The sequence below is a fragment of the Mchenga conophoros genome, linkage group LG12 (genome assembly GCF_057382185.1).
Source record: "Mchenga conophoros isolate Kocher_MC1m ecotype Shallow Benthic linkage group LG12, M_conophoros_male_GT1.1, whole genome shotgun sequence".
Taxonomy (NCBI): domain Eukaryota; kingdom Metazoa; phylum Chordata; class Actinopteri; order Cichliformes; family Cichlidae; genus Mchenga; species Mchenga conophoros.
Genome location: NC_140537.1, coordinates 27,834,004 through 27,856,454, shown reverse-complemented (window position 1 = coordinate 27,856,454; position 22,451 = coordinate 27,834,004). Strand labels below are relative to the sequence as shown.

Here is a 22,451-nt window from a genome sequence, read left to right as displayed (position 1 = left end):
GTTTTTAATCACTTCACCAGCAGGGGGAAGAAAGTGACTGATTTACACAGTGCTCAGACAACCTGGGGAGACGGACGTTTGCTCTGCTGAATAATTTGTGACTTACAAGAGAGAAAAATATTAATAATTGGAATGAAAGCAAAAAGTCTAGACACTGTTTGTATGCAGGCACTTACAGCATGTTGTGTACTTACAGGAAACATTTTGAAGACCTGGAGCCTATAGGATGTCCAGCCCTTCTTGGCTTTGTAGATGGGCAGAGGAAAGTGAACATTTCTGGCATACTGAGAGAAGAGCAGCACCAAGAAGATAGTCCTGCAGAGAGAACCAATCCTCCTAAGTTTAGTGGTGACATGTTATACCGCATATTCTCTGCATGACAACCAATTCTGCAAACATATTCCTTTAAGTCCTGCCTATGTCTGACAAGGACTCCAGAGGCTTAAGAGCCAATCAATTATCCTAACGGCCCAAGAAATTAGTTGCAATTACAGCCACAATACCTCAATTCCTGTGGGCGAGAGAAGAGGCCCTCGAGCTACAGTGTAAACAGCTATGACACAGCAGAAGCTGATGTCACACCACCTGAACGTCACATTATGAAGTGCATCATCCTTCATGAATCAGCCCTCTGTAGCTTCACAGCCCACATGATCCAGGGTTAAGTGCTTCCTAGATTAAGTTTTAGTGTGGTCATCTTAGCCACTCAGGTCTGGCTTTAACTAGAGAAGACCCACCCACCTGTTGTTTCAACCCTCTGTCTGTGAGGGGCAGCCAATCAGAAGAAAGCTGTCTTAAAGGGAGAGACGCTAGGACAGATGGACTGAACCAAAGTTGAGTATGAGATAAATAGGGATATTTTATTTAAACTGTAAATCATGCAACGCTTCTATAGTAGAGTATAGGAATATAATTTATATGGAACTGGAAAGCACCACAATGTTACACCCCAGCTGTCAAAAAAAAAAAAAAAAAAAAAAAAAAAAAAAAAAAAAAGTTAAATGTACCTCTAAATGTATCATGACGAAAACATTTAAAAGGAAAACTATGTTGTTTCCATAACTGAAAACAAAGAATTTAAATAAAAAACAAAACAAAAAAAAAAACCCAACTTGCCAAGTAAGTCAAAATTTTGAATCATCTCAACTCAGACATACCTTGAACTTTTGAGATACTAACCCGAAATTTTGACTTACCAATGGCATGTTTTCCCCATAGACAAACAAACTCTAGATAGTGTCTTTTTAAAGACAGTGTTATTGAGGACACATTGGCGTGTCCATACTTACAGCATAGCAATACCCCAGTGTTTTCCAGCCCTCTCCCCTGCAGCCTGGAAACCAGACAAGCCGATGAGGGCCACGGTGGGAGTGATGGTCAGAGGTCCGATGTATTTCAGGAGCATCCCGGGGAGACCCAGCATGCCAATGCACACTTCAACCATGGATGACACAATGATGGCACCTTGGATCTGTCAAAACAAAAATAAATAATAAATAAATACATTTCTGTTCTGCAGAAACACGTGAGCTGACATATATGCACACACACACACACACACACACACACACACACACACACACGCACACACACACACACACGTAGATGTGTGTATATATACATACCTACCTACCTACCTACCTACCTACCTACCAAGATTCATGCAAAATGAACATTTTCATAAATCAAAACACAAAGTAAGGTTTTGTACGTGAGGCTATTGTGAGACTGCTCACTGTCAGTTTGCTTAGTATTAACTAGGTCTGTTTACACTGTACTTGCACATATCAGTACTTAAGCATTAAATAAAAACCCTCAAATTTATGAATTAAAAGCAAACACTGTGATTGTATAGCACAAGGTAACAGAGTCGGCAGCACTGACAGCGATAATCCTGTTTGCCTGGTCTTTCTGTTCTCCTCTGTCACATTTTATCAAACGTCTGTTCCTTCATTCAACAATCTGATTCAGTCTGATCGAGTTTCGCCTCATTCACGTGTCACATAACAAACAATTACTCAACCGGCTTACGCAAATGCAAAAGGTTAACGCAAATTAAGAGCATGTGTCACACAAACCCAAACCCTGCAGACATATAGAAAACAGTAATGTCTCTATTTTAGCAGCATATATACAATGTTCAACTTTTTAAACATCAGCTTAACAGACATACTTTTCAAATTTAGTTGTTCAAAAATGTGTTATTTAAGTGCAGTTCAACAACATTTAGAGAAAACCTGCAGTAAAGTCAGTCACCCCTTCCCACAAAGATGTGGTTTGGAACAGTGTGAGTGAGTGTATGTGTGAGCGTGTGCATGTTTCTTTGCCTTACCTCTCGTATCCTGGGCTGCCAAATGTGCTCTGTGTTGAGGAGCTCTGTACCGTTTAATGCTGGAATATCTGCTTGTGGAAAAAGACGAGGAGATGAGCGATCAGAAACCAACGAATCACAGATCTTTGCAAGGCTTTCCCACTGAAAGCCAGCCAGACCATTGAGATATAATATATTGTAAAGTAAAGATAGATGACAGTCCTCTCTTCACCTGTGTTGTTGCACTTCCATTTCTCCAGTGACAGGATGGCTCTGGCTGGTGCGAGAAAGGCGAAAGCACTGGCCTGAAACAAAGGAAGCCTGAAAAACATGAAAAGCTCACTTTAGATATTAAACACTTAAGCCAACTAAGCCATCTCTTTAAGAAATAAGAGAACCATTTCGGGTTAGTTGTGATGTACTGAACAAAAAGATGACCTTTTTCAAAATGTATTTATTGACAGTTCACAATTTAAAAACAGGGTTATTCAGCCTCAATTCATAATTTAATTGGAGCCAAATCTGCTTGTCTAGGGTGAGATACCCCATCTAGCTGAGGTGCTGTGAAACACTTTCACTAGCTGCATAAAATGTTTTGACAAGAGTTAAAAACAGACTTCACATAAGCTAAATTTCATCAAAGTTGTAGAAATAGTTTAGGAAGTGTGGCTGTTTAAAAATTAGTCACATTTGGGACATTTTTGCCAAACTTCAGGGGGTTTTAGTCATATCTGGTTTCAATTAAGAACTTCTGATTTGTAACCCTAGCAGTACAATCATTAAAAACTAGACTAGACCAAGTATCATTTTTAGTTTCAGTGAGCCAAAATTAGATGAGTGTTCACAAGTACTCCCCCACATGCTGCTCCACCTGACCTTGATTTCCATTTTTTAAAAACATCACTGACAGTATTGCATGAGAATACACCTGGACTGCTGCTGACTAATCTAAGGACAGTTAAAAAGAGGAGAGCTAGTGGGAAGGAAAAAGGAAATGTTTCTTAAGAGGAAGTGAGATTTCATGAGCGCTAATTATGAATTGGCAGCACATCTGTTTGTTTCGACTAAAAGTCAGTGTTTTATGTACAGCTGCTTCTTGTCAGTGCAAATATACAAATCAATGAAAAAACTCCAGAAAATTTTATGTGGGCCTCAAGATTGATGGTTGGCTCCATAAAACAAAATATTTTTAACTCAACTTTATCCCCGTGTTTTTACCCTTTTCATGTTTATCATTATTGCTGTAATGTTTTCTTTGCTTTTCATTTTTAAAATCTGTTTCGTCATGTAGGCTTCATGTGTGCTTCAATGTGTAACTGTAAAACAAATCACTAAACATTTCTGTGTATACAAGTCTCATGTTTGCAGGTAGCAGCTGTGCACACAAGCAGGACACTTTGGGTAAAAAGAGAGACACTTTCACCTTTCCTGGAAAAGCATTTTGCCCTTTTTGATTGACCTCACTTGGCATGATGACTCAGAAATCTTCACTGCATATCACCCCCACCCACTTTCCACCTCTTTACAGCTCTGCACGTGTTCTTCTGCGTCATTCCTCAGTACACATCTCCAAACCTTCCCCCCCCCCTCGTCCTGCATTCAGTCTATCACTGTGGATACGATCGAGTCAGTCACTTGATAGCTGAAGAAATCTGAGCAGGGATGAATATGTCTGTAACCAGGCTTGTTAACAGGTTTGAACATGCAGTTAGAGAAATAGTCAGGTGAAGAAATATTTAAATGTTGAGCACCAACATGACATTCTAATGAACAGAGAGAGGCCCAGAGGACTGATGGGCTGGGATATGCATAAATAATCAGCCTAGAATAACAGTTTTTGTCCATGCTGATCTGCCTTTTTCTTCATTTTTTCTTTTTTTTTTTTCCTTCATTGTTAGGGAGTTATCTGGTACATTATAAACAATCCAGATGTGATGGAGTATGACTATTACAGATACACTGTTGCTGTCTCCCTTTCCCCCCTGCTTTTATCCTCTCCCTCCCTTAGTGGTTTCCATTCAGTGACATTTCTCTGGAGAAACGAATCCACTGAGAGATGGACAGATAAGCACCGTCTGTGACATCAGGGCAGCACTGCCTGAGAGAGGGGAAGCTGCTGGTATGGCAACAATGACGGGCTTAACAAAAAAAAGAAAAAAAAGACCAGACTGTGTTTCAGTCTCCCCCCTCCCCATCTTTTCTATGAAAAAGCAAAAACTGAGCATGTGATTTATGTTTTAGATGTTTTTGAGCACTCTACTACACAATCAGTAAACATATACAATCTACATATTTAATGATCCTTTTTCTGGCATTTATAGCATCATGTAAGACTGGAGATAAAGTTTATATTTTGATAGAAACTCATCAGTTCACAGGGGGAAAAAAATATTTTGCAAGTACAGAATTTACTTTTTAAACTATAACAACTAATCAGCAACCGAAAAAACAAAAACAACAAAACAAAAATCTGTCCTTTTCTGCTGATATCAAAAGCTGATATTAACCTCAGCCTGATGCTGAGACATTACATTTGTGGCTGATAATTGGCACAGACACTGAAAGATGTAGATATTTACCAGGCAATCAGATTTTAGTGGGACGCATTATGGGAAAAGTGGGATGCAGCACTGTTGTGGTCCTAAAACACAGAATATTTTCACTACATTGTTAGACTATGTCTTCAGACGTTGGAGACCACTAACCCTTGCAGAGCTGTCAGTTTTGTAGTCTCCAGATCTGTTCTGTCACAGAAACATATCAACATCTAAATGGAAATGAGGACTAAACTCAAATGTTAAAATGCAAGTTGTATAGAGTGTCTGAAATAGTTTGCCACATTGTCCAACAGGGGGCAGCTTCTTCACTTTCAGATTGACCCATTATATGTCCACATGAACTGTCTGTAAAATAAGTTGTGGGAAAAAAAGGACAAGACAATGGGCTAATAAAATTACCAATAAACGTAAGGCTGTTTGCTCAGCTTGCACAAATCAGTGACGATTCAGGACTAAATCACTTTCTGAAGGTATGACAGCCCCAATTAATGTTTCATGTATTACAGTTAATAGTGGAGGAACTGGCCAAATGTATCAGCTGTAGTTGCTATTAATTTATTAGTTGTCAAAAGGGTTTCAGAGGGTTTAATCTACTTGGGGTTGTGCTGTTGTCCAGTGACTCATCCCTAAAAACTTTTTTTTTAATGAAAGTACAGACCCAGAAGAGGAGGACAACAGTTAAACAGTTACATTTGTGATTGACATGACATTGACCAATCAGCTGAAAGAAGAAAAATAGGGTCAAAATCCACACTTGGAACTTGAGCGCAGAGTTGCACACATATTTTTTTTTGGCCAAGTCCACACACAAAACCTTTTCTTTCTTTCTCTCTCTCACACACACACACACACACACACACACACACACACACACACACACACAATTTATGACCACAATTTGAGCTCATAGAAGTGCACTGAGATTACTCCGGTGACTCGGGAGGCTATTTCAGTCAAGTAAACTCACTGTTGCTTTCAAAACAAACAGCCTGAGATCATACGAACTTCGTGACAAGGTGCATTAGCCGGACAAAAACAGCCACTAGAAGATGGTTATTGTGAATAGGATAACAACAGGGTCAACAACAACACTGAGGTAAGCTGTGGTGCTAAATGATCTTCAGCTGGACTTGAGAGGCTCAAAGTAAGCTATAAAAAGGGTCCACACACCATCGCATCACCAGCAGCAGCCTAATTTGTTGACAGCTCATAGGTTAGATCCATGTTTACGCGTGTGTGAGCTTATGCAAGTGTTGCAGCAGAAATCGACCATCTGAGCAGGCATAATTTTTCCTAATCGTCCTTTGTGTATCGCTTCTAGAGTAGCCTTCTACTGCTACAGCACATCAAGGATTGATGTGTTGATGCTCACATGCCTACCTTAGTTCTAACAAGTAACCTGAGACTTTCTCTCAGCTCAAACCTTTCTGGAAATTTTTTGTGTGTGTGTGTGTGTGTGTGTGTGTGTGTGTGTGTGTGTGTGTGTGTGTGTGTGTGTGTGTGTGTGTGTGTGTGTGTGTGTGTGTGTGTATAAAACCCCAGTAAAGGGGCAGTCTCTGAAATACCCAAACTGCCACCAAAGTCACACAGCTGGGTTGAATGTTATCAGTTCCTCATTGTGTTTGGATGACTAACTGCATCCTTAATGTGATTGTCTGATTAGAGATTTACAGGTGACCACATGTAATGTGATGAGTGTATATCTTTTTCTACAAGGTGCTGATTTTTAAGCCACTATTTGTCTGTTAATAAAATAAAAGGAGGAGGCAGGATAACTTTCACACACTTTTTTCCTTTCCATCAAAGTATCAGTAAAAGTCATAGAGTCAGTGTTAAAATGAACAGCCTGTGTGTGCGACTGTCTGGGTTTATATGAGTGAGGTGATTTGGCCGGTGTTGCTGCTGCTGTGCAGCATGATAACGAGACCAAGACTCTTCCACAACAGGATTGAAAGATTAGGTTTAATAATAAAAAAAAAAAAGGAAAGAAAGAAAACGAGCCAGGGTTCTCTCGCGCAACTGCTCCTTCTTTATGAAAGAAAAACAGCACCTCTTGCCATCATAACTCAACTTTCATTAAAACAGACCCCAGAGATGTGATAATATCCATGACAACAGATAACATTTTATACCAGTCATTATTTTCTGGCAAGTGATAGGAGTGATATAACCTTAAGAGCTGAATAAGGGTGAATCACCGATTACAAAACATACCTCACATTAAGCATGTCTGATTTTATGTTCGTCGTAAATAACAAACAAAAGTAGAAAGTGTAGAAATAGTGCAGAGGGACCGTTACCAAATGAAGAGTTTAATTCTTTGTATTTCCAGAAAAACAAGTATGAAGACAAAACGCGATACATTCTTGAGAAAGGGGGTCAAAGCGAATCATTCCACACATCTAAACTGGTAAACAGGCCATCCCTCCTGGAAAAGTCACTACTGACCAAGACATGCCCGTGGTTAATCAGTTATTGCTTCCGTGTTTTTCACATTGCTTGGCCAGAAGTGATGCAATAGAAGAACCACATGTTGTCTCAATTTCATAAAATATTACAGAAACACAGCAGAGAAATTAAAATGCTACTCATCCATATTTTGATAGAAACTACACGTAAAAGATAAATAAAGCTTGTATGTAGTAGTGCGTATCTTTGTGGATGCAAATTGGACTAATCTGCAGCTCTAAATTAAAAAGATGCAATTCATTTACTCAGTTCATGTAACGCCTAAACACACTCACAGTTACTCAGGGATGAGAGACAGCGGGGGAAGAGAGGTGTGTGTGCATACCTGCAGCCCAGTGTGGTCTGTAGCAGGGTAGTGATCCCCACACAGAAGAAGATGGTCCCTATGAGCTGACTGGTTGCCCACTGATCAAAGCCGACGCACATCGCCTCAGAGAGGAGGAACGGCACCGCAATGGTTCCACTGAAACATGTCAAGTAGTGCTGGAAAGACAAGATGGCAGAAGGTCGTTCCTGTTTTTTTTCCACCATCTACTATAGAAATTTAGTCCACCCCCTTCCCAAAAGCCCCCGATAACAAAGCACAAATGTTTAATTTTATAATTTGGATCCTCACCATCATTCCTTTAGGCTCATAAGTGGAAAATATAATGGGAAGTCTTTGACCCTCAAATGAAACTATCTGCATTGTTTATATGGTTACCATATTCCCAGAACAGATTAGTCTATTTCCCCATTTATAATCAGGGTACCAGTCATCCAGTTCTCTACTACGGGAGTGGACAATCCAGTTCCGCTCCCACCTTGCTCCACCTGGAAATTCCCAAATCTAAAGAAAAGCCTGTTTAGCCTGTTTACCTGTGCAAACCACAAAGAAGTCTCAGGTGAACTGAACAGTTAATTTAATATTTGCATTTATGCATCAGCTAACCATTCTTAACAGGCAGATTATTAAACTGATTTATATTCTGAGCACAGTTGGATTAAGAGGACAGAAGGAAAAAAAAAATAGACGTCACTGACATAAAACATAGCTTAAAAAGCATCTGCCACACCCTTATCATAGAGTGTGTATTTGACATTCTCAGTCCATATTAACCTCCTAAGACCCAAACTCTTCCACAGCATGCATTTTTAATTTCTCTTTGATAGTTGGGCTGATTGGGTCCTCATGAATGTAAAAACAAAGAATTACCAGATTTTTTTTTTTTACTTAATTTTTGTTTCTAAGAAAAATGAGAGCCACATATGAGGATATTCATTTAGAATTTTGATAGAACAGTAGCAGTATAATGTCCTCGTAAGTGGATATCAGGCCCCTGTACAGCAAAATTGAGTACTTTGGTCTAAATAACCCAAAATGTGATGTCCACATATGTGGACGCAGGGTCCTAGGAGGTTAAAACAATTTAATGTGTAGGTTTACCTGTAATCCCAAGAGCACACAGAGATACCAGGGTGGGGTGTCTTCAATGGTGTAGATCATATCCGACCTCCTTGCATCAATACTGTCTGTACTGTCCAATGTCTCAGACATTGAGCTCTACACACATAATGAAACACAAACAGTATTATTATCATTTTAATCCACTTCCCTTTGCATCAGTGCATGTACTTTACATAGGATGTACAGGAAAATAGCTGCCACATGTTGTGTTAGTGCAAGAGAAACGTGTCAGAGCAGATCTGAGGAGAGCTCTGTTAAATGTCTCAGACAGAGCTCTACACAGACAATGAAACACAAAGAAACTGTATCCTGTTAATCTACACTTCTCTTTACATGCATGCTATATGACATGTACTGGAAAATAATGTTACGTCAGTGGAACATGTCTGAGCCGATCTGTGGAATTTTATGAATGGAAAAATACCAGAGGTAAATTTCTGTCTTACAGAAAAGTGCAGTGTCATGGTGACATTGAGAGCAGAGAACCACAGAGGAAGATAAGGAGTCATTCTGATGAGTTGGTCTTTTCTACTAAATATCTCATCAGCATCTTTCTGTACTACAATGAGGTTAAAGTTTTTATGTAAACAAAAATAAACCAGGAAAACAGAACAACAAAACATAATTTTTCTAACTTCTACTTTGGAGATTAGAATTGAAAACAACAGCATGTTTACAGCAGAAGTTTATACTATAAATAGTGAATCACATGAAAGGGTTTTACTTATAATGATATGGCTTTTGTTTTCAGGGAAAACCCATGAATGGATACTTATCATAATTACAGGTTTTAAGCTTCATGATTGCCACTTACTGTTAAAAAAAAAAATGGAGGTCATAGCTCACTTTGGCTTGTTTTTATAAACAATGTAAGACATGGGTATACATTCCCTGATCTACATCCTGTAGCTACGGCATCAGTGCAAATTCAGCCTTTTATGGGAAGAACATTTTAGAGAAATAAAAACTTCTTTAAGATTTGCATACCCCTTTTCAATAACATTTAAGGTCAGCATTTTTAGAATAGATAAAAACTTTGCTTACTTATTTTTGTTGTCTCAAAACAAAAGGTGAAAAGCATCTATTAAAACTTACTGGATGTGATTTTTAAAGAAACAAAGCAAACTTTGCTACACATCACAGAGACATCACTAGGTCTTTAGACCAGTGGAGCATTGAGGGCTGTTTGCTTTATTATTAATAAATCAGTCTTTGATAACAATCTCAAGTATGTAGGTGAAAGATGAGTTGGGGGGAAAAAAAGAAATCACTGAAATTGTTTTGCTGAGCGCTGCTAACAAAAAACAAAAAAAACCAAAAAAAAAAAAAACCACAGAGTCAACAAAAGCACTTTATGAGTACGCTTTTTGAGTCATTGTGCCAAAATAGTGACTTGGCTCTTTCAAAAACATCCTTTAAGATGACTACAAAAACTCATGAGGAATTCACTTTGACGGTTTTTACTCCTAAGCTACCTTTTCGCCTCCTTGATTATCTTTAGTGTAGATGGCCATCAGCTCTGTGTTCTCAGTGTCCTGGTCACCACTGGCGCCGCTGACTCCATTTACCACCACCTAAACAAATACAAAGAGTTTCACGTCAACATTTTACTATCCCAATTTGCCAGAGCATGCAGGAAAAAACAAAAATCACAGTTTCTCAAAAGCAGGTTTGGCGCAATGCTCATACCTTTCGCTTTCAATGTAGGTTTTGTCAGCGTGCCAACATGCAAGCTGAAGCAATGTCAATATTTGTGTGTGTGCGCCAGTCTATATGTTACGCAGTGTGGAAGGCCGGATGCACTTATGTCCCCTGGACATGGACATGTGCTTCCTACAGTATGCAAACTTGTAACCATTCAAACAAATTTCAATAATTGAATATGCATTTGAGGTTTATGTACGAGAGTGCGGCTTTGCTGCATTTGTCACAGCATTTAGGTTAAGAACAATCAGCAACGAGGAGGAGAGAAAGCAGTAGTTTGCATAGTCAGGAGTGTATGCAAATGTGCCCACCAAACCCAGAGTTTTTACTCTACAGTCCTCACATGCAAACATATGGCATGCATAGGCCTCCAGATTAAACTCTGAGCGGTGGAGTGGATATTGAAGGTTATCAGGGAAACATGTCAGATCACCAGGACAATTAAATGCACACAAAATGTCAGGCTCATGTTTTATTTCCCTTTGTGTTCCACTGAACAGCTTCAGTAAATGCCTCCAGAGAAAATTCTTTTAAAGAGGGAACAAAGCTTATCTAAGTTTCTAACAGGAAACCAGCTGGCTCCATGGTCACCCTCAAAGCTCTATGGGAGGATTTATCGTAGTTTATACCTTGCTTAACCTGTGTCACCTGATTATTTAAACATTTAAGGGTATTAAGAAGCCACATGAAAATTAATTTCATGTTTTCCCCCCTCTTTTAGGACATGAAAGGATGTTTGCTAGCACTATTTAAATCTTCACCAGTTCCTGAAGGAAATTTCAGGTTCTTTTTTGTGTGTTTTTTGTTTTGTTTTTAATTTTTTCATTATATGGAAATATTCTGGAGAAGTGCCAAATTAGAGTTGCTTTAGGGGAAAAAAGATTCTGCTAATACAACTAAGACTTTTTCTAAAATGAAAAAGTACCTTATTCAATGTGAACACTTTTAGACTGTATGGAAACAATATGGATATTGTTAACTGTAAACAGTCATTTTATATTGCATGTAGGACAGGCTGGGTTCATTTTTAACTCGTGCTGTATGTGAAACTTAATCTGCAAAGCTGTGCAAATAATGGAGAGCACATGGGGTTTCTTACAAGTTACAAATTATTTTACTTATATTTATATCTTATGTAATTTTATGATTTAGTTCCAATGTACAGCACTTTACGTCAGCTGTGGTTGTTTTAAAGTGCTTTATAAATAAAGATGATGATAATTATAAATAGTCAGTCCTTCTGTTACCTGGGGCCTTGTTATGGGACCAACATGCTAACATATAGGTAGTCCAAATGTCTTTCTCCTCTCCAGTCTTAAGACGCCTCAAGGGGATCTTGGCCAGTCCCCAGACCTCATGACCTGATCCCTGCGCATGTCGAGGATCTACCCTGGTCCAAAACCAGATACAGGTGGTAACTCTATAATAAACCTTACTGTGAGAAGTGGCCATAAGAAAATCATTTGTAATTTTCACTAATAAAAGTTGGTCATATTTAAGATGAAGCATTAATTAACGGTAGGTGTTCTTTAAGTAGTCTAGAAGAAACAGGGTCTAAAAGACAGTGTATGTGCAAGTATTCATCTCAAGGCAAAAGTTCATACTTCATACTATTCTAAACGCTCTGATTTCGACAGTTTCGTTCTCTTGGCTGTGCAGGATTAGCAACTGCAGATATCTGGAAGATGGTTATCTCTGCTGCACAGACCTGACTGAGCACAACAGTCCACACTCTCCTAATTGTAAGGGGCAGTCAATCAGTTGGCTTAGTGTTAAAGAATCCCAAATGGCTTTTATTAAGGGCTTCAGTAAGATAGAGTGTAAGATAAATAAGAATTATTTTAATCTTTGAATCATGCAACGCAATTCTAGTAGACCAAAAATATAAACTTAAAAGGAGCATAATAGCTTCTCTTGTCAGCACAGAACATGGGCAAATCTCCTGCAAGAAGTAAAACACGTATGAAAAAGAATCTCTTAAAACATGCTATGTTTTAATTTAATGGAGCTATAAGAATTAACAAGCATATTTGTGTGGAGGAAATCAGATTTGATAAATGTCTCTGTTGTGATTTTGCCCACTGACCTACATAAGGCAGCGGCCTGGTGCCAAGAGGACAAACAGAGGAAACGGATGGAAAAAGTATTGGCTGCAGCATGCATTAAGTGACCATGAAGTAAGAGGTTCGTGTGCGACTGTCTGCTCCAACACATTCCAGGCAAAAAGCAATGCCAAATATGATTGCGTGAGTCAGAAAAGAGTAATGTGAGGAGATGTAGGACAATCCCAACTATGTGCAAACCCCTGTCTTTGTCTTCATTATACAAGCATGCTTTAGGTGTGGCTGTGGTCTCTGTGGGAACATTTTATTTATGGTTGTATGTACCGGAATTGGGTAGAAATTTGCCCCATGTTTGCACTCCTCTTCATATTTTCCTGCTTCACTGCTGCTGTCCATCGATTTGGAGGTGGTGTTCTTCCCCACGCCCATGCTTGTGTCTTCGTCTTCTTTCTCGTTCTCTGTTACTCCTTGGTCTTGTTGTGGTATGGTTTCAGATGAATCCTTCAGGGTGATTACATCGTCTAGGAGTGCCTCTTCTGCTTAGAAAATGAGACAGATAAGGAGGGATTAATATTTGATTTATTTACAAGGGCAACATTCCTGTGATAAAATCAGGGCACTGCAGGGGATGATGGGTCAAAATTTCTGGTGGAATATATTAAATTCTCAGACTTTGTTTTTTTTTATTCTTAGTGTGATTCACAATAATAAAGCAACAGCATAAACACAATTAAATTGAACTGTTCATTAAGGGATCATGAGCCATTGTTCAATACATATTTAACTAGCTAAGATATTGCTTTTTCACTTCAAGATCTGCATTATTGATACCTGGTGTCTTTTGAAGAACCAAGACAAAGTTAAGAAGTTTTGTAAAAGCACAAGAAATAATTATGACATAGTTCTAATTAAGTAAGATCTGCTTATTGGAGCTATATAATCTGTTTACATCCTGATAGAGAGTTCACAGAAGATTTGGGAAGTGAAAACTACTCACAGGTCTAGAAATCAGCATGTAACTGTTCACATGCAACTTTATGCCACTACTACATTTATGGATTTTGAAAGTAATTCCAGGTCCAAAGCTACTTTTTAAAAATCCAGAAGACACAAATATTACTCCTTTTGAACTTTGTGGATCTAACAGAAAGTTTATCAGTGTGATTGGTTTTCTGTCTAGTTGACAGAATATTTTTTTCCTACAATTCACTTTGTTTTGTTTTTTTTGCTTGCTTTTACATTCATATGTGAAAAGTTAACCAAGTCTTGATTATATAATACCTTAATGTTTTGTTAGTCAAACAAAAACAACCCAAGAAACACCGCTCTGGTCATTATACAGATCATTTTTCACTATATTAAGAAAACGGTCATCTTAATCTGCCTTAATCAAAACAGCCTGCACAAATTATCAATAACCAGATAACTTGTGAACTAACAAGGGATACATGTCAATCAGTAATCCATGCTGCAAACAGGTCTTTGACAAACAAAAAAAGGCACAAAGAGGAGAGCCCATTAAAAGAAAAATAGTATTTGATAACAACAGGAACAAAGATCACTGTGCGATGATGCAGGAGGCAGAAAGAGAAGGAGTTTTAGCAGGCATGGTGCATAAGACGTACTATTTTTTTTAAATCAATGTCATTTCTGTTTTGATCTCTTTTTGTTTATGCCTAAACTGGTTTACAAATTTAAACTGTGCCTTTTGTGGTCAACTGACACATCCCTAGAGGATAAAATGCTGCGAGTATTTTACATGTGACCTATCATCCAAAAGCCAGGTGTTCATGTATTCACATGTCCCTGGTGTGGTGCTCCTGCCTGTGTAGAATTTTAATTAATATGCATGAACTGTCTTGTTGTGACAATAACGCACGCAAACATATAGAAATTACATAAATGTCCCAGATGTACACAGATGTAAGCATAGGTTTCCAATGTGATAAACTAGAAACAAACTCCAGATGCATATTTACACGTCTAAATAACTGAACAAAAATAATAATAGTGACGTTCATTAGGACAGCTGTATTAATGAGCACACGGACAAATTCTCACTGAGTGAAAACTGCTGTATACATCTGATAAATACTCTGATAAATGATTGCCAATGCAGGAAGTGAAGATCTCCACACAGGAAAGAAAATATAACCACCAGCACTTTTTGTAAGTGTGGTTTATGTCACCAGTTGTTATTTTTGTAGTTTGTTACAGCTTTTTAAACTTCAGTGAAGTGATATTGCATGACTGCAGCTGTATTTGTCACTGTTAAGGAGGAGAGACATGCTATAATTACTAGAAACCAAAGGTTTTTTTTATGGCTTGGTTGATCCCTCTAACTGCACTTTTAAAGAAACCAGTCCTCGCTGACATCTGTCACAAGCTAAGGTATACGTGTCGCTTAATCAAGAATGTTTGACTAGACCTTTCATCCTTTTCCACGGCCTTTATCCCCACTTTCTACACAAAATATGTTTAATAGACTCTTCAGTACCACTTTGGTCTCAAAAATGATGGCTGGAAAGCAAATTTTCATTGAACTTGTACTTTTCCATCTCATCGCTATCTAGAAGACAGTACTACTGGCATGAGCATCCTGGTGACTGCCTTTTGTATATTTCTAAATGGCTACACTCGGAAAAGAAAACCTCAAATTTGTATTTTGCATATGTTAAGATTTTCAAAGACATTTTAATATCAAGTACCACATTATTTTTTTAAAGTTAAATCATTTCTGATCACTAGATCTTGACTGGAGTATGAACTAAAACAATTATTTTGATGCATTTCCCGTTTGCTCGTTACTGAATGATCTGGAATTCTAATACGTTTTAACAGCTCTGCAGGAGTATCATGGTATGGAAAGATGCAGACACTCATATTGTGATACTGGTCTCAGTTTACTGAAGCCAGATATAGTTTTCCAACCATTTGCTCTACGAAAAACTACATGCTTACATTTTTAATCTTTAAACTGTTATCAAATGTCAGCAGCTGTCCACGTTGCTTGCGAATCCCATTTTTGTTGCGGCTCATCGTCTGTGTTGGATTTTGTTGCATTTTTCAGTTTTTGACATTTTCAACCTAAAGCCCTCCCAAAATATCCTCTCCCACCCAGTCATATTCCTGCTTGCAGTGTAAGATGTTGGGATAGTTGTAATACCTAGATGACACATCCCATCACTCCTGCCAAGCTGGGCGGTTGGGAGCATCTGTGTGGAAGGAGCAAGAGAAGGGGAAAGGAGGAGGCAGTATAAGAGAGGACGTGAGGGGAGGGGGGGGGGGGGGGGAGAAGAGGGGGAGGAAGCACAGAGAGACACAAAAGGGTCAAGGATAAGGAGGAGGAGGGAGGTGAGACATAAGTTAATTTGACAGATAGCATTTAATCACAAGCAAGAGTTATTACCGTGTGACTGATGTGCCGATTGTAATTCAGACTCTCAGCTGAAACATGGTTTCAGGAAGGCGGCAAGAGCTGTAGAGTATTGCAAGCCTTCTGGCTCTTCAACAAGTGCATGTCTTAAGCACCTTAAATTGGTCTTATGAGAAAAGTGAGGGCCCAGCTGAACTTTAAAGACACTTTAAGCACACTCATAATTGCATGTAAAAGCCATCTCAAACTAGTCAGACAAGTTTTAAAGAGTTAGGACCAGATTGTAATTTAAATTGTAGAACAAAAATCTCTATCGCCTCTGCTAAATGACTCAAAAAGATCTAAGTCGTACAGAGACAATAAGGCAAGTAATTCTGTTATTCTTATAGGTAATAACTGAAAGACAATATCACCAAATGTGGCAGCACTCCTCATTCTTCTTGGCATGTTGATTTTCATTTCAGAGTCATCAATTTTTAACCAGGGGCTTAGATTTCATTAATGGTGGGCATTTGTTATTGTGGAGGCCTTCTACTTAAACACTTGAATCGCACTTGAAATTATGGATGGATATCAATTTGTTTCTGATACTGAGGCCATTTTTAACTCCGCTTATAAGTCTAATTATCTATTAATTACCTTATTCCTGTGAAAACAAAGAAAGGTTTCCATTGTGAATAAAACAGTTTTATACGAGTGAGCACAGAATAGAAACACTACAGGAGAGAAATAAAAATAAATAAATCTTACATGTGAGTCAAGTGTTCCCATCAGGAGCTTGAAGTAATTGTTTTGCATCATACAACCATTTGTCACCATTATCAGTTCCTTTTATCACTGCCAATCTTTGAGGCATATGATGATGGATTCGATCATTTGCTTCTTAATTTTTACCTCTACTTTAGGCTGTGACTTAACATGACAGGAAGGCTCAACAATAAACTTCGCAAAAGCAATTCATTCAACTCCTTTAACACTCTTTACCCTGCAGCTCTGCCTTTATTTTTTCTCTTGCTAATTATTACCAAGTTTAAATCTTCACTAGACACTTACACTCAATTATTTATCAACATTTTGTTAGGTAAACCTGTTCAACTGTTTGTTATCAAATATCTAATCCACCAATCACATTACAGCAACTCATTGCATTTAGGCATGTACACGTCGTCAAGACGACTTGCTGAAGTTTAGAATGAACATCACAATGGTGAGTTGCATAAGTGGTTTTGGACGTTGCACGCTTGTTCGTGCCAGACAGGCTGATCTTAATATTTCAGAAACTGACAAGCTAACGGGATTTTCCCCACATAATCATACCTAAAGTTTACAGAGATTTTTTGAAAAATGGGCTAGAATACTCATTGGCTCAAAACAGAACATATGTCTAATGAAGAGTGTTTTTCCTGTATCAGCATCAGCCTTCCAAGGGGAGACTACTCAAGTAAGCATAATCAATAAGGCAGTGATTCTCATATCTGTGCATTTTCCTGCCATGTGATAAGCAAAGTGTTCCATTAAATCATTTTACTAAAAGCTACTAGTGATTTTGTTTGGCTCTGTTTAAAATCTGTGGGCAAGACAAATTTCCTCTATGCAAAATATTAGCTCAGTGTTATCACAGAAATCCCTGCCATAACTACAAAAATAAGAACATCATACTAAACCACTGTCCCTTAATATTGTCACATGATGAGTTATTAATCTAAGCAATGAATACTACATACAACACAAGAAATGATGGCACTTAATTAAGCTCAGTGCTGCCTAGCCTATGACTCTCTCAGTGCTGTGAATCATCTCTGAGATGTGGAATAGAATAGAAAGTATCCCAGTAGCCTGTCTGCCGGTGATGATCGGAAATCTGTGTCGTTCCCTCATCCCACCCTCACCACAAAAACATGGGGAACTGGAGCGAGAGAGGAGAACTGAAACTGAGTATATGCCATTACACAACAAAATCAAAATCTGCAGTTTTATAATCATGAAATGTCACATTATGTAAAAGCAAACATAACAGGACAAAAACAGGGAAAGTATTCATGTTTGTAAGAGAGACGATATTAGAGAGATGGGAAAGCAGCGAAGAAAGAGTGAGACAAGAGGGAACAAAGACAACTGTTGTGGTTATTTTAAATCATCCCAAAATACACAAGCTGCTGGACATTTGAAGGATCTATAACCATGGTAACTCGATCTGCAGATCCGCTGCAGGCCTGTGCCATGTTGTTTGTTTCCACACCAGATGTTTGTGTTGGCGCTTTCATCTCCAATTTATGTGACAGCATGCACATGTGTATGAGGACCATCCCCTCCAGATGTTAATCTGGGGCTCAAAGTCTAGACGACATTATGCCTGCTGCAGGACTGCATAGTTCAGTTCAGTCTTTAGTTCAGCAGCAAGCACTAAACTAATGCTTAAAACTGCTGCTTTTACAATTACAGTTTAAAGTAGCAACCCCTTTTCCTAAAAATACCAACTGAATAAACTTCATAGAAAAGCATGACTTCAGATGTTTGAAACACAAAAAAACAAACATAAGACTTTAAATGAACTATTACAGACTGGCAAAGGTTTTCAAATAATATTCATCCAATTTAAAAAAAAAAAAAAAAAAAAAAAAATGTATACAGATTTCCAACACGGTCCAGTCAATCTGAGTCAGTCTGTGCTGTTGAGTGCAGCTCATTTGCAACGAGCCGATTGCTTACCTGTGTTATTTGGCACTTAAATTGCAGTCCTGCAACAATTACTATTTAGGGATTTTTTTTTTTTTTAAATCTGACTCTGAAAGTAGTTTATATGAACTTGCCTAATGTGAATTCTCCTGCAAGTGGTTGCAGACTTGTTCCTGTCTTTGAAACAACCATTTAGAAGGAAACAAGATTTCAAGTTCACCGCAATCCACTTTCCCCCAGCATAAAAAAAAAAATAAAAAATTAAATACAATTAAAAAAAAAAAAAAAATGTACCAATGTAAACTCTCTAGCTCATTAAAGGAGACACCTTTTATTTTTTTCCTGTGATCCTATTACGCAATATCGGCCAGTCTTTTACTTTTTATTGTCATTTCCTTCCGTGAGCACTGGTGGGTTGAAGGACAACAGTAGCACTGTACTTCTGTTATTTTTTTGTGTATTCTAATCCATGTCTGGGGAGGTGCTAATGAAAACAAGAGTTATATCTCCTCAAAGCTGATCGTATTTTCTCCTAATGAAACAATGAAGCTAAAGAAGCCTTCTCTGAAAAACTATTAAAAAAAGAAAAGAAAAACAAGCAATGATCGCATATTCCCATCTGCATTTTGTTGTCAGAGTCTTGTTACTTAACATCTTGTAACTACTTCAGTAGGTTTTGTTTTTAAAATGCATTACATACTGGAGGAAGCTATCAGAATCAGAGAAAACAAAACCACAGGAGGTGCACAGTAGAAAAAATTTCCACAACTGTAAGACAGCCAGCAGACATAATAAGGACTGTAACTGGAAACTACTATTCATTGCCCAATGGGATTGGGAAAAAACAAATGTGAATAAATGGAATTAATAGAATTAAAAGTCCTGTATTTGAGAATGTGGAAGTTAAATTTAAGAAACTCTTTTTTTGCTTTAATCTATAAAAATATGATCTATTAAATGTAAATGCTGTTTGTCTGGTTTTGTAATCTTCCTGCAATTTGAAGCGCAAGAACGTCTTTTGTAGTTGTCATGTTATCATGAATCCAAAGTTTCACAGTGCAAAATGTACAGTCATGTACAACGCTGCAAAGCTCCACCGTTTCTCAAGCTTAATAAAGAAAAAAAAAAAAATGTCATTATCATGTCAAACTTAAGCTGCTGTGAAAGTATCTGGTACCAGGAAAAATAAAGCTGCAAAAAATTTTAAAGTGAAGAAAATGAAGTTAAAGTTCAAAGTCTTTCTGACTTGGTAAATGGACTGGTTCTTGTATAGCCCTTTGCTACTCAAGCACCCAGAGCGCTTTAGTTTTTAGGTCTTTTACACACTTAAAAACTCACCTCTACTCATCAGAACTGGATACTTACAAGTTCCTTCCATTAAAAAAAATATATATATATTTTCATGCTTTATTATTTAAAGTTAGTTATGTATATGAAGATAAAGAACAGGGGACTACTTTCATTTGTATATACAACTGTGCCTCACTTGTCCAGCGGATTAAATTTAAAATGAACATGCATTTGTATCTTTTTATAACACAGTAAAGGAAGTGCGTGTCAACTTGAATAATGCCATCTTAAGTTTACCTGTCTTGTCCATGCTTTGCATATGTATGAGACGCATGGAGCAGAGTGTACAAGAGTGAGTACACGGGGACCGTGAGTCTTTAGATGTCATGTGTTGCTACAAATCTAGTTTCCTTATCAACAGGTCTGACAAGCAGAGCTTAACTGTATGATTGTAGAGGCTCCATTGTAGCTTTATTATTTTGTTAAACAACAACAGGTTTTATATTGAAGAGGCTATGATGTAGAACCATCTTAGCTACATTTGTGCTGTTTGCCTAAGTTGCCCTGCAATGTTGAAAAGATCATGGCAGATGGTAGTAGTAGGCAAAAGTGTGCAGGAGGAAATAACAATTAAAGTTGGGCAATATGTAAAAATATTCCAACCGACAATCGTCAGTCCAATAACCGACGATAGTCGATATATTCGAAAATGTGCAGACTTTTTGATGGCCGGAGCAATATAATCATGCATGGACTGATTTGAGCATTTAGAACACAGAAGAAGTCCAAACAAGGATGAACTAATTGCCAAATTGCACACTGGAGGAGAAGGTGCAGACAGAAATGGACTGATACCTCAGCGAGGAGGTCGTAGATGGAGAAGATGATACACTGGCTTTGTGGAAAATGCATGAAGAACGTTTCCCACTGATGTCACACATGGCACGGAAATATCTGTGTATACCAGCCACAAGCACACCTTCAGAACGCGTCTTCAACACCGCTGGTAATATTGTTAACCACCTCCACACACTGCTAAAACCTGATAAACATGCGGATTTTCCTGTCAAAGAATTTATAAAACTTTGTTTGGAGGGAATATTTTACCTTCTTTTGTTTGTTTCAGTATTAATATAGCTACTTTCTGAATAATTCATTCATTCATTCATTCATTCGAGATGCACCAAATCACACAAAAGACTTAACTTTACGCCTGAGGGTTTTTTTTAATGTTCGCTGGAAGAGACATTTTTTTATTTTTAACTTTTTTGTTGACTGGTCGAGTGTGTAAGATAGATAAACAGAGGCTGAACAGAGGCTACTGCCATTCTTTCTTTACATTATGAGTTTGAGTGAATCATAATTTCTTATTTTAACCTGAAATTTTATAAAAAGATGGATTTAGCTCCCAAGCATTGGAGACCAATGCCTGAACACCCAAATAGGTCCCATTTAAAATTCCATGTATAGTACAAATTCTTTTGCTTGAAATGCCTAACCCTAATTGCTACAGTGCATTTCTAAAGCAAAAATGCTCCAGCAAAGGTTTGATTACTGGTTTTGTTCACCACATGTTCTAGAGCGTTCACTACTTACAAAATATGCACGCATGTGGTCATGAGGCAATGAGGTGCCAGGCAAAACCTTACATGACAGGGTACACGTGAACAGTTCTGATTTCACTATGAGGGAGGGGGTGAGGACTGCAAAGAGACTGCAAGGACATGTTTACATTGCTCCACTGGCAGCAAGTTAACCAGAGTTTAGTAGACACAGAGATCCCTCAACAGTAGAGTAACAAGGACAACATGGCTGTAAATACTCCAAAACTGATCAACATAAACAGTGCGTTTAATAAGCAGGTTTGACTGATGATCAGAGTTTGATGAGTCACAAAATTGGAAAAAAACCCTCAACTGACAACCACAAAAATTAACACATGATGAAAGGTAAGTGTTACAAAGGTAAGTGTTTCAAACAAAACCATTTCAGGTTTCGTTTGAAACCTGGACCTGTTTGCTGGTTCAGGAAGCGCAGTGAGCTTACCTTTTTACTTTTATCTCTTGGTGCGACAGGGGAGCAGGGCATTTCATGCTACACCAGCATGGCTCTTCAGCTGTTAACACTCGCCTCATCAGACCTCAAGTTACCCAGAGGCTGCTGGGATACTTCCTGTCATATAGATGACTCGCTCTTTTTGTGTGTTGTATGTAGTTTTGTGGGTTTTTTCTGGTCTAAAATATGATTACCTCTTCTTTTTTCCTCTATTCAAGCAGATAGTAACCTCACGGAGAACACCACTATTTCAAGTTGCTGTAAACTTTCAGCTGATGAGGAAGTGAGAAAAAAAAAAAAGGAAAAAAAGTGTTTCTAATTTCCCTGTTCATGAGAATTGTAAGGGAAGTGGGTTAATTTGGATTCACCAGTTAAAAACAAACCAACAAGCAGGACAGACAATAACATTTAGATCAGGAGATGTTCCCCATTTAATTGCATTTTCATCCTGTTCTCAAAGCATCACCTACACCCACACAGCATGCCACCAGCAGCATATGAA

The 22,451-nt window shown here is 38.1% G+C and overlaps 1 protein-coding gene across 9 annotated transcripts in view; it reads right to left on the bottom strand.

The window, feature by feature from the left end:
• The window catches only part of slc23a2 (solute carrier family 23 member 2), a 37,938-nt gene that overhangs the window by 6,407 nt on the left and 9,080 nt on the right, over nt 1-22,451 (bottom strand). For 3 of the 9 annotated variants that reach the window (XM_085294967.1, XM_085294966.1, XM_085294964.1), the window contains exons 2-10: nt 15,719-15,767; nt 12,877-13,091; nt 10,261-10,359; nt 8,765-8,881; nt 7,664-7,821; nt 2,544-2,632; nt 2,333-2,400; nt 1,290-1,471; nt 195-315 (exon numbers count right to left, since the gene is read on the bottom strand). In XM_085294967.1, the coding sequence (XP_085151093.1) occupies nt 195-315; nt 1,290-1,471; nt 2,333-2,400; nt 2,544-2,632; nt 7,664-7,821; nt 8,765-8,881; nt 10,261-10,359; nt 12,877-13,091; nt 15,719-15,767 (1,098 nt within the window). The remainder of the gene's footprint in view (nt 1-194; nt 316-1,289; nt 1,472-2,332; nt 2,401-2,543; nt 2,633-7,663; nt 7,822-8,764; nt 8,882-10,260; nt 10,360-12,876; nt 13,092-15,718; nt 15,768-22,451) is intronic. The other 6 variants (XM_085294969.1, XM_085294968.1, XM_085294965.1 and 3 more) reach the window with 3 other exon arrangements.